Consider the following 16,353-nt stretch of genomic DNA (forward strand, 5'->3'; position numbering starts at 1 on the left):
GTATGACTCTATGGTCACACACTTATGAAACCAATTCATTCTGTTCTCAAAAAGCTTCTCTATAGTGGAAAGTAAAAAGGGTCTGTAAATGCTAATACAAGCAAATTTCAAAAACGTACAAGGACTGGCAAGAAGCCATCCTAAGAAAAGGATAGTGAAGCTAATTTTCAGGGAAGGGTTGAACGGAGAAGAAAGCTATTTCAGGTTGGTGTAGCACGGAAGGAAGGAAAAACTTACCTTTATATGTCAGGAATGTGGTTGCTTTTAAGGAGATTGGAACAATGTAATATAGGGATGCAACTGGGATTGAGACTGGAAAGGCCGGTAGAGGACCACACATGGGATGCAGGATTGAACAAACCAAGGGCCTGATGCATGCCGAGTTCATGCTCTCCACTCATTATTATTGTTGCTGTTGTTTCTGTTTCTGTCATTTCTTTTTGGTACTGGAGATTGAAGCCAGGATGTTGCACTTATTAGGCAAGTGCATTGCCATTGAGCAACCTCCCAGCGCCATGTCATCACTTTCAACACAACAGTCTCGTAAATGACCTTCTCCTTATTTTACACAGAGACTAATACAAGCCAGCAAAGCCTTCGGAAGGCTTATCACACAGTCAATAGAGATATGTGGCGCCCAGACCCAGCTGCAGCTAAATGCACTTTGAAATCCTCCCGTGATTCTCAGCGCCTCTCTCCAGGACGTCAAAATGTCTTCTGCTTCTGGCCCCGCCCCGCATTCCCACGTGCCAAAGTCCTTCCGGGTAGCAGAGGTCGTTCCCGGCAAGATGGCGGCCCCCTTGGAGCTCAGTTGCTGGGGAGGCGGCTGGGGACTCCCGTCGGTACACAGCGAGTCCCTAGTGGTGCTGGTGAGGACGCCTCGCGGGCTGGGCGCGGGAGGAGGGGCCCGGGGGTTAGCAGCCGGGTGGACCTGGCTCTGGCTGCCCGCCGCGCGGCGGGGCCCTGGCGGCCCGGGACGCTGCTCGCCGCGCCCCCTGGGCTCACTGGGGCGCCCTGTACCCCCCCGACCCGCGACCCCGCGGCCTCCTCTTGGCTTCCCCGCTGGGCCCCGAGACGCCGCGGCCTCGCGGCGGCGTCTGAGCAGCGCCGTGAGAGCCCTCCCCGCACCTCCAGGACCTTTCTGGGAACTTGGAGTCCCAACTCCGTCCGGTAGCTGCAGCGCGCGTGCGCGCCTCTAGGTGCGGGCAGGGAGCAGGCCGCTGTTCTCAGGGGGAGAGGGGAATGTGAACCAAAATGTGCTGCTCTGCACATTTGCATGACGTCCTCGGTCTGAAATGTTTTCTTGCAAACTCTGTTGCAGGCTTATGCCAAGTTTTCTGGTGCGCCCTTGAAAGTCAATGTTATAGATAACACCTGGAGAGGTTCAAGAGGTACAGTGTGCATTTTTAGATACCCCCTTTTCTGCCCCTTTAAAGTCCCTTCCTTCTGTTTAAAGTTTTGAGGCATATAGCTCTAGGGTACTTTGGGATTTTAGTTTCTTCTTTCCATGCCTTTGGCTGTGTGTTGCTTAGCATTTGAGGAATACAGCAAGCCAACTCAGTGGAAACCAAGAGAAGTGAAAATGTTCTTTAGAGCTGCTCTTTGTGTCATTGAAAAAATAAAGCCTAAGACAGCCTTACTCATTTTTCCCTTCCAACTGCAATTGGTGTTGTTTCTTAAGGTATTCGAATTTTTAGAGGAAATCATAATATTTCCTTGTATGTTATCTGTTTTTGATTATAGGTGACGTACCAATTTTGACAACTGAAGACAGCATTGTTTCTCAGCCTGCAAAAATACTAAACTTTTTAAGGAAACAGGTGGGTGGTTCCTTTTGAAGTAGATTTTGATTCCCGAATGATATTTTTTTTACATTAATTTGTTTGATTCTAGTATTTTAAAAATCCATTAGACAGTTGGAGATACCAGAAGTTTATACCAAGTAGACTTGATAATCACTGCTGCAAAGCATGAGTTTTACTTTGATTTAAAAGTCATGGTGAATTATGCAGATGGTAGCTTTTTGAGGGGCTACTACTTACAGTCAGATTTTAAAGCTTTTGATGTTAAATGTTCCTAAATATTTAATGGTTTCTTTAATTTCTTGTAGCACAGCAAACCTCATAGGAATGAGTATCATAAATTTTGGGGTTTTTAGGATGTTGCATTTTTTAAAATTTTGTAATAAAATTATAGATATTAAAAAAGTCATGGCGAAGTATGGTCAGTTTATTTTTATACACTTTGTTTCCATTTTTATTGAAATTAATATAAAATAAGATTCAATTTAACTATTCATTATTATATTTATTCATAGCAAAGTCAGTTCAGTTACACAGTTGCTATCCATTCTGTACTGGGTACATCTGAGTTCACAAAATAGCAGCTATTTATTTTTAAAAAGCACTTATATGACTGAATAAATTAAATGTTTTATGAAACAGTGTATCTGAAGTGTTTGAACATGTAAATATTTGCCTAATGTATTTAGAATACTTTTAAGCAAAACTTCTGTGCAGGCCAGGTGCAAGTGTCACATACCTGTAATCCTAGTTACTCAGGGGGCTGAAATCTGAGGGTTGTGGTTTGAAGCAACCCTGGACAGGAAAGTTTATGAGACTTAGCTCCAGTTAAAAACCAGAAGTGGGGCCCAAGAGGTAGAGCACTAGCCTTGAGCAAAAAAGCTCAGGGACAACACTCAGCCTCTTGAGTTCAAGCCTAGGACTGGCACAAAAACAAAATAAGATAAAACTACTATGTATTAAAATTATGTTTTTTCTAAATTAGGTTTTCTTTTTTTTTTTCATGGAGAAAAATGTAACCAACTAGAAGTGTTTTCTCTTCCAGTAATTACTTCTATTTGTTAACTTTGTAACTACATGCCATGTTATAAAGTAGGTCTTTAACAACTTTTTAAATAATAGACGTTAATTAAAAAATTATAACTACCATATATCTATTGTATGCCTGACAGTACTGAGAACCTTATGTTCATTAAATAAGACTGTTCATTGGTTTGTATTTCTTTTTTCCTTTTTCCATCATGTTTGCCATTTGTGAGGAGAAATAGGAATCCTAACTTATATAGCTTCATTGTTCTTGGGATACTCTTTCTTGTCGTTCATTGCTTTTGGGAAGGTCTAAAGTTTTGTTCTGTTTTGTTTTGTTTTTCCATAGAACTATAATGCAGATTATGAACTCTCAGCAAAGCAAGGGGCCGATACACTGGCTTACATAGCTCTACTTGAAGAAAAGCTTCTCCCTGCTGTGGTATGTATGCCTGAATTTTACAGCATTTTAGTGACTTCATTGAAAGTATAATCCCTGTAGAAGGAAAATATTGAGAAGAGATTAAAAGAGGAAATTTCACTTAGTTGTTAATCTTGCTTTTTCATACTAATGTGAAACTGGATGGTTAGAACTTCAGTTGGTATGTGATATACTAAAATGAAAGATAATGTTTAATTTTTTTTAATTTAATTTTAAACTATTTATTTTTTCATTGCTAGGTATTAATACGAGGGCCTTACACAAGCTAGGCAAGTACTCTACCACTGAGCTGTATCTACAAACCCAATGTCATTTTGAAAATAAACATTCTTTGTGGGATTTGAAACTTTTTTTAATCCCATGAATAGAATTGGTTAAATGGTAATTCACTCATTCAGCCAATATTTATTGAGTACCAACTATGTGCTATGTTTTGTTCTAGTTCTTAGAATATAACAATAACACTCATACATTTGAAAATTTTATATGAGATCATTTTATTTCACTTATGAAAAACTATCACATTGAACGATTAATAATAGTAATTGACTGAAGAAGATCCTGAGAATGTTCTTTTTTTCCTTTGGCAGCTTCACACATTCTGGGTTGAAACCGATAATTACTTCACTGTGACAAAGCCATGGTTTGCCTCACGAATTCCTTTTCCCTTGAGTTTAATCCTACCTGGAAGAATGTCTAGGGGAGCACTGAATAGGATTCTCTTGACAAGAGGAGAGCCTCCCCTCTACCATGTCCAAGAAGTGGAAGCACAGGTATGTTTTTGATTATTCTCCAAACCAGAGCTCTACAGGGAAGGGATAGGAGGAAGAGCTCAGATGATCTTAACCTAGGGATACTGCCTTAAAAGCAGCTTCATAGCATCCTTCCTACTTTTGAGATAAAATTTCATCCTTGTTAGATATACAGAGATGCCAAGGAGTGCCTAAATCTTCTGTCAAACAGATTGGGAACATCTCAGTTTTTCTTTGGAGATACGTAAGTTCATGCCCTTGAAAATCATTTTGATATTTTTGCACATGTATATTCAGTAAAAAGTAATTCAAAGCATGTTCCCTTACCCCTTCAAAAAGGAGTTTGTCACTTAAAGAAGGATTTGATATGTTTATTTTTTTTAGTTTTAAGAAACTTTTCATATCAGTGATAATTAACATTGGCTTGAGGTGTGGTATATATGAATTTAAAATATCAAAGGCTGTTCCTACCTTGCCCAAGTTTAAATTACACTTGTAAGGAAAAAGATGAACCTGTATTTTACAACTTAATTTTCTTCTCAATAATAGAGTATTTTTCAATCTACCTAAAGGGTAAACCCTGGTTGTATAAGTATTGTGAACTGAAATGGCTAGTAACTTTTTAAAGCATTGTTATATGCTTCAGATTTGACAAGTCTATTTGTAGAAAACTTCATTAAATCAGAATCCCAAGTTAATATTTTTAATGTACTTTAAAAATGTTACTTTATTTTTAGGCCTTCTACTTTGGATGCTTATGTGTTTGGTTTTCTTGCACCTCTTTATAAAATACGGTTTCCTAAAGTTCACTTACAAGAACATCTGAAGCAGCTCTCCAACCTGTGCCGATTTTGTGATGACATTCTAAACAGTTACTTTAGGCTCAGTCTCAGAGGTAAGCTGGCTTCTCATCAACTAATGTGTATTTGCCTTGAATATCTTCATATTCTCCCAAACCTCAGGCCTTGAGTATGCTAGGGAGGCACTCTTCCATTGAACTGTGTCCTCAGTCTTTGGGTGTTTTTTTTGAGACACAGTCTTGTTTTATAACTCAGGCTGACTCAGACCCACTATGTAATCCAGGATGGCCTTGAATTTATGATCCTACTGTCTCTGCCTCCAGAGTATTGGGATTACCACCATGCCTGGTTTGTGTATTGTCTTTAAGTACTGGGTTATAGCATAGAAGAAGTTGCATTTTTTCCAACTTCAGTATTAATCCACATGATAGTTCTTAGTTAAATAGAGACCAGACTAACTTGCCTTTTATTTGTTCCTCTGGATTTTATTTTGTTAGTCTCCTTTTTAAACATTCCCCCTTTGAAGTATCACATTTTCTTCTGAAAGATTAACAACCACAGTTATTGAGTCCTTGCTAAAATAGTATTTAACCTAATGCAAATAGCCAATTACTTTAAATGATTTATACCTGCTGCTTCTAGCATTTTCCTGCGTGAACAGAAATCAGTAGCAGATTGATTTTGGTGAGGTACACTCCTATGATTCCACTACTTGAAAACTGATTGCATCAGACTGGAGGTATATAGTAAGTAGAGGACACCTGTCACTTAGGCTATGATTCTTTTGAGTGTGGGGCCTTGTACTTAACTGATTGTAATACTAAATTAGTTTTGGGAGAGTTGGGTGAAATTGTCCACTTAAGAAACAACAGTTAAAACTAACTGGCTTAAGTGGACAGTTTATTTTTTAAGCTGGGTTATGTGTTTGGTATCTAGGGAGTATTAGTAAATTGGGAGACAATGAGCAGTGGCCAGAAAACCTGATAATACAGCAAAGCAAAATCTTGAGTCCGGGATCAGGCTTACAAAATCGGAATCTTTTAGGGATAATGCCCAGAAACTTGTTCTTTTAAAAATCCCTGTAAATGTTTTAACACCTAGTGGATAACTGTTTAGCAGTCACTGTATTACCACACTATTCAAATAGTTATGGCCAAAGACCTATTTAAAATGAATGAGGGAAAGATACAATTTAAATTTCAGAAGGAAAAGAGGAATGAAAGACTGCTGTGTTTTTACTAATTACTATGGCTAGCTGCATGTCACTTGGCTCATAGTCTTCATGAATGCATTTTAATCCTTTAGTTTCGAGTTTGGTTTTGGACATTGCCTCCTAACATTGCTTTTGAGCCCAGAATGGTTTTTCCCTTTGTCTATTTTTATGTTTTGGAGGGTGAGGTAATTGGGAGGGTTAGTAGACTCAAAAGTCTTTCAATCTAAACAGCTTTCAAGGCTTTCAAAATTTCCTATCTTTTTCTGATTTCTGTCCTGGCTTCTTAGGCATCTCTCCTGCTGGACAAGAAATGGTAGATGCAAATCTGCAGAAACTCACACAACTTGTAAATAAGGAATCCAACTTGATTGAAAAGGTCATGTTTACTTCAATCATTATTTTATAATAGACTAGTATTTTCCTTCTGTAGCCAATGTTGTAATTTGAGTTATGCATTAATTTACCTTCTTTCTTTTTTTTAGAAGTTTATATTTCAGATAGCATCTTAAATGTACTTTTACTAAACTGCATATAATTTAGTGTCTTTTTGTTTTGCTTTGTTTTTCTCTGTCGTGAGGCCTGAACTGAGGGCCTGGGTGCTCTCCCTCGGCTCTTCAGCTCAAGGCTAGTGCTCTACTGCTTGAGCCACAGTCCCATTTCCAGCTTTTTCTGCTTATGTGACGCTGAAGAATTGAACCCAGGGTCTCGTGTATGCAAGGCAAGCACTCTACCACTAAGCCACCTTCCCAGCCCTAATTTAGTGTTTGAAGCCAACAGTGGCCTATTTGCTGTGGGAAAAATAGACAATGGTGTAGGTTTATTTTTACCACACAGTATGTATCTATTAAGCTTGGAATCCCTAAAGATTGGCTTTATACAAAACAATGACAACACAAACCACAAATATTTTCTGTTTCCTGGGACTATAAGCACCTGTGCTGTCTTATTAACAGCACCATAATGTCCTTTTCTTTCTTCCACATGTACTTTTTTTTGTTTTTCTCCTGTGTGTCCTTTTCTGTTCTGAATGTAGTCTACATTTTTCCCCAGTATGGATGCTTTTCCATTTTAGGGGGTGTTTGTTTTTGAGAGAGATTTTCAGGAACAATATAAGGGAGAGAGCCAACAGTAGACATTTCAAGGGAAATTCTATTCAGAAAAGCACAAGAGTGTTGCCCTTTTTCTCCTCACTTGTTTCTTATACAAATGAACAGTGTTTTATTCTTTTCTAGATATATGGGGTTATCTCATTCGCCTCATAACATCTCTGAATGCCGATACTAACACTACCCATTTTATGCATAAGGCCTCTGAAGCTTTGAGAGTAGCTTTGTCACCTTTCCAAGGTCTCTCAGATGACAAAAAAGTAGAAAGGAAACTTAATCCCTAGAAATGTGCCTGTTATAAGCTTTCATTTATTTTCTTCAGTAGTCAGCCATCTAGCTGATGGATGAAATTACAGAACTGTTACTACAGACTAGATTTGCTAGTATATATGTCACTGTTATTCTCTGAATGACCTGTGGGGTTTTTTTGGTATTATTTCATGAATTATGATAATTTGAGAAATGAGTAAAATTGGGTGGTAAAATTGGAAGAGTTCATTATTATTAGTTTTGTAAGCTGGGTTAAAGCCTGATATGGCTCAGTTCTTTGCCCAGTCCAGTAAATCTGAGGAGTCTATGAAGTTTTACATGTGGATTAAGGAAAGATCACTCCACTATAGATTCTATTTTCTATATGTGGAGAATTCATGACGAATATGGAAAGAAAACTGAAATGTCCACATATTCAGCAGTAAAGCCAGGAGATCCTGTCACCACTTTGTACACATCTTTGTGGGACATCATCAGTGTATCAGAGTTCTCTGATACATTAAATTAGGCACTCCTTTTTGCTCATACCTGTTCTTCTGTAGGAAGTCTGTGGTTTGCTGGTCAAAACAAGATGGTAGAGCTACCAATCTTGTTAGCCATAGCTATTCACTTTGGGAGAAAATCTAAAATGAATGATGTTTGAAGACATTCTTGTAAGAAAAAAAATAACTCAACACCATTGACCAAAATAGTTCAGTGTTAATACTTTGTCCACTGGAAAACAAAAGTTTATCTTTAATTCTTATTATCCCGGTACCCCCGCCCCCCATAACCTCTGCCAAAATGCTCCCTCTGTGCTTTATAAAAGAATTTTGAGATGATTACGGCAGGAGAATCGAATACTCTGTACAAATACAAAACTGTAAAAGAGCCTGCCTATCAAATAGACAATAAGATGCTGTTTTCTGCTGGTGTTGTGTTTTGATGGCAGTTGCTTTAAAGTCTTTTATGAAGTTAAACTGATAGTGAACTGAACACAAGGACTTGAAACTTGAAGTTAAACAGATAGTGACTTCAACACAAGGACCTGAAACTTGCACTTTGTGGGATATTGTGATTAATAATAGTTTAATAACCCACTAGAAAAAGAACTACACAACTTTGTGGGGAGGGAAGTTGGAAGAGGAAAAACTGAGAGAGAATGGGGGGGTGACGCTGTTCAAAAGGAAATGTACTCATTACCTCACTTACGTAACTGTAACCCCTCACCTTCACAATGAAATTTTTAAAAATCTAAAAGAAAAAAAGAGTAGTTCACTGAGGGTCTGGTTGAGTGCTGAATAATCCCTATCCTAGTATTTGAAAAATATTAATATGTTTTGCTTTAAATCTGAAGTTCTTGGATGTTTTCTTAACATGTTCCATATTAATTTGTTTCTTTAAGGCAGTCTTAGAACTGATCCAATGTTTGGAGGACCTCAAATCTAAAGAATTTATTCTTTTTTCGCCATTATTAGTTTCCTTTAGTCTGCACACTTTTAGCTTGGGAAAGCTCATCCTTTTTGAGTGTAATATTAATCACAGTCATTAATTTAAAGAGGTATAGTTGAAAGAACAACCACATTGCAACAAATATCAGCCTTGGGGCCCGGGGCACATCACTTGCCCTTTCTGAACCTCATTTGGTTCATCTGAATAATAGGGAAGTATGATGTCTGCCCTTTTTTTCTTCTTGTTAGGAAAATCAAACAAGATACTGTACATGAACATACTTCATAAGCAGTGGACATTAGGGTAACAGAATTATTATTTTTAACTTTTATTTTTATAAACGCCTCTTAAACTGGGTGAGCTATGATGTAATTTAGTATTCATTTTGTGGAGTTAGGGTAATTTTGTGTAGGTATCAAGAATGAGCCACATTGCTTTTTTTTTACAGATACTGAGTCAGCTGGTATTTGAGGTATGACCTTTACAATTCTTGAGAGACTATTTGTAAGAAAAAGATTTCTCCAGCAGTTCTGCAAACATATGGTTCTCTGCTGTAGTTTGGATGGGGAGGCCACAGTCCACATAAGTGGTGCCACAGCCTTAGTCAGATGTATCTTTTATACTTTCTACAGATGGATGACAATCTTCGCCAAAGCCCTCAGCTTCCTCCTCGGAAACTGCCAACACTTAAATTGACTCCAGCAGAAGAAGAGAGTAATTCTTTGCACAGGCTGTCACCCTGACAGTTATTGTGCTTTGTGGCCAAGTCTTATGATTGTCACGGTAATCTTTTAACACCACGCGTGTGAAGGCAAATAGAAAATACCATTCATAGGTATAAGGAAGACTAATGCAAAAGAAACTTTCTATGACATTTGTTTTTTTCTTTTAACTAAAAAGCTTGTATGCTAGCTTGGCACTGCTTTTTAAATAAAGGTGAATGCTAAATGAATGTGGTGGGTGGGGAGAGAAAACACATTGTACTTTGTATGAAAAAATGCTGCCTTAAACTTGGCAGATTTTTGCCTTTTGCTCATATGTTACTGACCAAAAGCTACAATTCTGTTCTGAATGTGTATTCTTAATTTATTCAAGATAATTTATTCAATTTATTAACTTGGTTTTCTTATACTTGTCTGTATATATAATATATGGCTCTTTGGCAGAGACTTTATTTCTTCTGTTTAGAAATCTGATGCCTATTTTAGGATCTAGGAAAAATATAAATTACTTCATTTCAGTAGAAAGGCCTGTATTTAACTTTAAGAAGCAACGAGGAATGTGATTTTATTTATGCTCATACGTCTAACCTTTTGGGGATTTAGAACTGCATATATAAACATTAAGAGTGGTTGCATATTATATTCATCTTATGAATGCACTTCAGAATAGCATAATTTTTGCTGATGTGTTCCTTATAGGTTAATAAGTGGTCTTTTAGGGGTCTTTTAGTTTACAGGGTAAATATGGCAGCTTTAGATGTATGTATTTATAGAACTTTTCTCATTCATGTATTGATTCCAAAACTGAATGTCTTGGTCATCTTTATTGTGTTAAGCTGTAAACCTTACCCAGTTGTTAGATACTACTCAGGAGAAGCCTATGGCCAGGGTAATTGAAACACCTACTGTGCATCTGGTCTGTGTTCTCTAGGCTTGACTCAGACCAGTGTTCTTTCATAACATGCATATATGTAGTCACTGCTTTCTGATGACTAATTGTGTTCCATATATTTTAATTACTGTTGAGGATCCAGAGGAATAAATCTGAAATAGCATATTTTTATGACTATTTTCTATTTATTGGCTGCTGAATTGTTCAAGGATTTGCTGTGTGGTAGTTTTCCTTATAATAGAAACTTGCTTATTTTAGTGGTTGAGGTGCTTCTGTTGTTTTAAATCCCACTTCTGGGATTAAAAAAAAATAGGACTCTGTTTTTTATTAGTGTCCTAAAAGATTACTATGGTGCTCAGCAAATCTTACCGAGTCCTGCAGAAACCCATATGTTAAGAAAACAAGCCTTGTTGTCAAGAGACTCATAATTTGAGCTGAGTGGAGGTCACTTGTGTTTGACCCTCATCCTCCCAGTTCTGTATTTAGGTAGGTGTTTATACACGATACATTTGTTTTTTTCTCTTGATAGTTTTAACTATGTGAGAAACAAGGTAATCATGGTGGTGAAGATTAGATGCATTTAGTGGAAGTACCAATGAGTTTCACATTACTTCTCTAACAATGGTTGTATGTGGTGGGGGGGAGGGAGTAAGGAAGGGGTGGGATTGGCTATTGTTCATCTTCAAAGGCAGTTTGTTACTTCAGCATTCTGAAATCTGTATGAATATTTTATGTTGGAAATAATGACTGTGATTTATTATTTTCTAGAATTGATGAATATTGGGAAAGAATAGTTAAGCACATTAATCAGACATCTGTTTATGCTTTAGTCAGGGTTAGTCATTTTCAATTATGATTTGTATTAGACCTTCCAAAAAGCATTTGAAGTGGTTTACAATTGTAAAACACATGTAAAACAGGACAATTATAATTAATTTCTGAAAAAAAATTGTAGAAGAAAAAACTCTTATCAACAGTAACAGATTATAAAAGTGAACAATACATCTGACCTCAAATCTCTCCATAGATAAAAAGAAAAGATAATGCTAGGTTATATAGGTTATTCTTTTAATAAAACTACAAAAGGCTGTGAGGAAGGAAAATGTTTATATATTTATAAGAATATGGGAATCATGTTCTCATGATACACAGAATTCAACTAAGAAGTACTATGTGGTTTCATATGTTGAATTTGACTTAAAAGGGTCATTTTAACATAACAAGTTTTTTTTTGTATACTATCAAAATGATTTGTTTACTTTTTGGTCATCTCTGCTTTGCATTGCCTATAACCTTACATTCTATTATATATTGTGCTTCCAGACTATCACTTCTGAGATGCAAAATGTAATTTGACAATTTTTATGTTGGGATACTTGAGTTTTCTTTGTATATACAAATGAAATGATAAGAAAGCTATAGCTGAGCATAAACTAGGAGCCAGCCACACATAGAGGAAGCTCTTGGACAAAAATTTTTTTTTTTCTTTTATGCTACACAAGGTCTATAGACACAGTGTCAGGATGTTTTTTTTGGATAGTTTGAATTTACTGAGAAAAATGGTCCACAACCTTAAACAGAATACTGTGAGCCATTGTCTTTTACAGGTAATGGTAGAAGATAATATGAAAAGGAGGGAGTATGCTTGTGTTTATTTTTGATAGTATAGGATTTAAAAAATGGCTAGATAATTTCCATAAGAAGAAAATCCTTCACCAACAGCCCATATCAATCATGCATAATAGTAACTACTTAACACTAAAGAGACTATAAGGAACATTAAAGATGGTTTTTCTTTCAAAACTGTTTTTTGACTTCATCAAAAGATTGACAATAAATCAAATTTCAGCTTAGGTGTGCTTGAATTTTTTGGGGGGGGGTACTAAAGGATGAGAGATTTTATAAAAGCATGTATTTTTGTTTCCATTTATAATATTGATCCATATATTTTCATATCTATACATATATGAAAGAATGGGAAGGATTATTTCAGTCATAGCTAAGTTAAAACTTTTGTACATCAATGAAAATTGGAAAACAAACACCAAAAGAGATAAAAACTGGTAACAGTAAGGGTTTGCTTAGAAAACTAGGGATTCAAAAAAGGATTCTTGAATTTGATGGTTTGTTTCTTTGGTGCTCCTCTGAAAGCTTGCATTTACCAGGCCTAGTAGATTTTGGGAGCAGTTTTTCATAAGCTATCAACAACCTTGACCTTTTTAGAATGAACATATAAATGCTTGTTTATGGACAGGAAGCTGAGTAATGGGGGACATGCAATATCTCCTATTTTTATAATGTCTTGTGAGTCTCTATTTCTAAATAAAATGGTTTTTAAAGAACAAAATTCAGTAAATTTATCATTATCTACATAACCATGATTTAAAAATGTAATAGTCCAAACATATTTAGTTCCAGAAATATAATATACATAATATAAATTAAATATTTTTAAATAAAGGAAAGGCAGGGAAGTTGGGAATGGAGGGAAGGAAGAAGGGAAGGGAAGAGAGAGAGGGGAAGAGAGGGAGGAAGGGAGAAAGAAAGGAAAAGGATCAGGGAAGAGCGGGAGGGCAATGTAAAACCAAAAACATCTTTTCCTTGGGATATCAATAAATCTGGTTTTTTTTCTTTCTAATTATATGCTTTTTCTATGGTAACTGGGGCATTTTTGATAATAAAAGTTTTGAAAAAGTTCTGAATCTTCATGCACTAGTTCTGTGTTGTATTTATCATCTCCAGATAGACAGTTTGAGATGTTCACTAAGACACCACCCCCCATGAAGAAGGTGTGACATGCCTATGTGCTGTTTTAAGCTCAAAAGGAGTTTGTAATTGACTTTGTTTTGGTTTAGTTATTTTTATAATTGGAATCCTGAGCAGAACAGTAGAGATGGTTTGGGTTGTGATGATGGTATTATAAAAGATGTTCTTAGTGGTAAGAAATATTTTTAAATCCATTTTTTTGCTATTGTGCAGCTGTGTGGATTTATATTTACTTGTTAGTGTCATTTTTTAGATTTTTTTCAGAAATTCATTGGTACAGGAAATCAACAGTCCATTATACTCAGGTTTAGTTGAGTGTTATTAGGGCTTCAAAATGTTGATTTTCATAGAGATATATGAGATAATTTTTTTTTATTATTTCTTGCTTTGGCTTTTAAGGGTTTGCAAAGTAAATTAGAAATTGTTGGGAAGATAATAACTACTAGCAGCCAGACTATCTGTCTTAATAAGACTAATTAATTTAAGATTGAGAGAGAAGCATACTCTGGGAAATAAAGAAAGATGCAGAAATTAGTTTTTCCAGAGAAGTATTCCATGAATTACTAGAGAGAATGAACATCCTTGTGCAATGAGTAGAGAGGGGAATGTTATAATAGAAACTTATTCAGAGCAAAATAGTTTTTTTTTTTTTTAAGGAACCCCCAAAAGACAGTTCTAATTGTGTCTTCATTAATTTAAAATTATAAGATTTAAAACATAGCATCATTACATATATTGGTGAAGTAGTTCCTTAAAGAAGTATAATAGATTTTGTCAATGGAGGTTTCCTGTAGTCCAATAAGTTTAGAAAATGCTGGACTAAGCAAAGTTAAGTTACTATAGACTTCTCAGAACCTTGGATGTGCATTTCCCATTCTTCAAGCTTTGGAAAATTTTCAAGTTTTTATTTCATTACTGAAGAAATAGTCTAAACAATGATTGCATGTATGAGTGTGCCACATGCATTTCATAGGAGGAGCATTTATGGTTTTCATTAAGTGCCTCTATTTCATACACCATTTGCCTAGTTTGTTTACACGTGGATTTTTAAAATAGATGTTTAGTTGTGGGATTTGTGTTCTGAGAAATATACTTGTGAAAACGTTGCCCTAGAGTGTTCGCCTTGCCCTCTCGTGACAGTGATAATAGGAGACAAATCAGGATTCCCTTGGACCATGGACTTGAAAGGCCAGATGTAGATTCGTTGTTATTTAGTTTGGGGGGGGGGGGGGGGCTGGTTAATACAGCCCTTTCTCCCAGAGCTCTAGTAAACCTGGCAAGGCTGGGTAGGGGTCTGAACTGGTGGTTTGTGTCAGGAACAGTTATTAGGCATCCATGAGGCAATGGGAACTAACTTGTAATTCCAGAACAATTTTCCAAGCCTTTTCTGCTTGTGCTTTAAAAAGTATCAAAAAAGACAATGGAGATTATTATAAATGATTTTATGTTGCTTCAGTGACAAAGCAAATAAGTGTAATAGTTTCAAGTTGTTTTCTGTTATTAAAGTCATAGTCTAAACAAGGATTATGTGTGTATACTTCTAGGATGGGAGTTTATAGTTAACATTTAATTAGCAGACTCTACATCTGAAAAAATGTAAACTTCACAAAGCCTCCAAATTTCAGATAGATTTTATTTCACTTCAGAGTGTAAAACCAGACCACTAATGAGGCACAAGGATGTTTTTTGTTTTTTGCAATATATACATTTTCATGTTTGGAGTTCCATGTTTCGGGGAAGTGTTTGTATGAAGCTTGCCTTAGGCTTTGAGTTATGGTACAAGGATGACATCTAGCCACATGAAAAGGTCTTCTGATTCTTCAGCTTTTCTTTTGCAAATTTAGAAAAGTGTCTTTTAATCATTTGGTTTACATATCCCAGATCATCGAAAAATGACTTGCCAGGGTTTGCATCAGTCCTCAACAAGTCATGCACTGTGAAGAAGGCTGTCCTAGCCATTTGTTCTTCGGACCATTTGCTGCTTCTCCTGCCTTCTTGGCAGCTATCTTTTGGAGAAAGAGGGACATACTCAAGGTTTTAAGTAAGCTGCATAAAGATGAATTTTATTCCGCTTATGAATTTATTTTCTTCCTTTTTTGAAAAAAAGGAAATAATATCCTTCATTTTTTAAATTTATGTCCAAGGAAAATTATGACTTGATTGTAACATAACTAGTTTTTTGGAAGATGGACAGAAAACAGGAAATATTTTATATTCCAAATGGTTTTGTCCCATCAAACCTATCTTTGAACTGTAAACATTTTAAACATCTGTTCTAGCATGCAAATTCTAGTTTCATTATAAAGTAAACAGTCTTAAAATAAGCTATGTTGGCTATAATATCAGTATTCTAGCCTTGCTTAGTATGGTTATATTTTACTCAGAGACTATGTATAAATACCTAAAAGTGTTAATAATGATCAATATTGTAAAAAGTTTATTCTGACAAATGAAAAACTGGATATAATGTCAAAATGGCTATTTTCTCAATAAAAATCTCAAATTGCCTGAATGTTTATTAGTTCTCCATGTAATGTGATTTATTAAGGTGAATGTTTTCACTAAGAGATTTTTTTTTTCTGTGGTTGAAAGTAACTGAGTGCAGAGACGGAGCTAGATAGAGGATTCTTCTTCTACCCATTCTTTCTAGGATACTTTTGAGACCTTCACTTGTGGTCTTTGTGCACTAAAGAGATTAGAAGACTCTGGGCCACTGACTTGTGACCTTAGGTTCTCCTACAGCTCTTCAGAGCTGTTTCCTGATCCTTTCACTTCTATGAGTTTCTTTAAAGTTTCCTGTTTAGTCTAATGATGTTTGATTTAATTGAATGGAAAACACAGAGAAAACTAATAAAATTTTAGGTAGGAAAGATTTTGATTTTGCTGGTTTGCCTTTGGGGATAGAATACATGTATATAGACAATTCTGTTATAGCTGTTATATAAAATAGTAGGTATATCGAGAGTTTGGGTGGTTTTGCTAGTGGAGTTATTAAGGTATAGTTTACAAGTAGTCAAGTGTGTAGATCTTTCAAGTGGAATTGTTCAGGTATGTAAGTATATCTCTGCATCCTTGTTGATTCTTCTATCCCCAACAAACACAAAGTTTCATTACAGATGAGCTTTGGGTTG

General features: G+C 36.0%; 1 protein-coding gene across 5 annotated transcripts; it reads left to right on the forward strand.

Annotated features, from left to right (window-relative positions):
• Positions 1-778: 778 nt before the first annotated feature.
• Mtx3 (metaxin 3) lies at positions 779-15,738 on the forward strand. 5 transcript variants are annotated; one of them, XR_006149107.1, is made up of 9 exons: positions 779-869; positions 1,322-1,391; positions 1,744-1,820; positions 3,178-3,270; positions 3,861-4,043; positions 4,190-4,266; positions 4,760-4,917; positions 5,465-5,568; positions 6,323-6,410. XR_006149107.1 is itself a non-coding variant. In XM_042690862.1 (9 exons), the coding sequence occupies exons 1-9, from the start codon at positions 789-791 to the stop codon at positions 15,261-15,263; spliced, it is 909 nt and encodes a 302-aa protein (XP_042546796.1). In that variant the 5' UTR covers positions 779-788; the 3' UTR covers positions 15,264-15,738. The 5 variants fall into 5 exon arrangements, 3 of the variants coding, with proteins under 3 accessions (XP_042546796.1, XP_042546795.1, XP_042546797.1); XR_006149108.1 differs by having other exon boundaries at positions 5,465-5,561; positions 6,323-6,344; XM_042690862.1 differs by lacking the exons at positions 5,465-5,568; positions 6,323-6,410 and adding exons at positions 14,075-14,084; positions 15,104-15,738.
• Positions 15,739-16,353: the final 615 nt, after the last annotated feature.

Source organism: Dipodomys spectabilis, unplaced genomic scaffold (assembly GCF_019054845.1).
Source record: "Dipodomys spectabilis isolate Male_0828 unplaced genomic scaffold, ASM1905484v1 ptg000140l, whole genome shotgun sequence".
NCBI lineage: Eukaryota > Metazoa > Chordata > Mammalia > Rodentia > Heteromyidae > Dipodomys > Dipodomys spectabilis.

Bases quoted from the DNA above. Each gene is read 5' to 3' on its own strand.
- Mtx3 (XM_042690861.1), top strand. From the start codon at position 789: ATGGCGGCCCCCTTGGAGCTCAGTTGCTGGGGAGGCGGCTGGGGACTC. The intron at 3,271-3,860 runs GTATGTATGCCT...TTCCTTTGGCAG, and splicing joins AAAAGCTTCTCCCTGCTGTG to CTTCACACATTCTGGGTTGA. The intron at 4,918-6,322 runs GTAAGCTGGCTT...CTGGCTTCTTAG, and splicing joins CTTTAGGCTCAGTCTCAGAG to GCATCTCTCCTGCTGGACAA.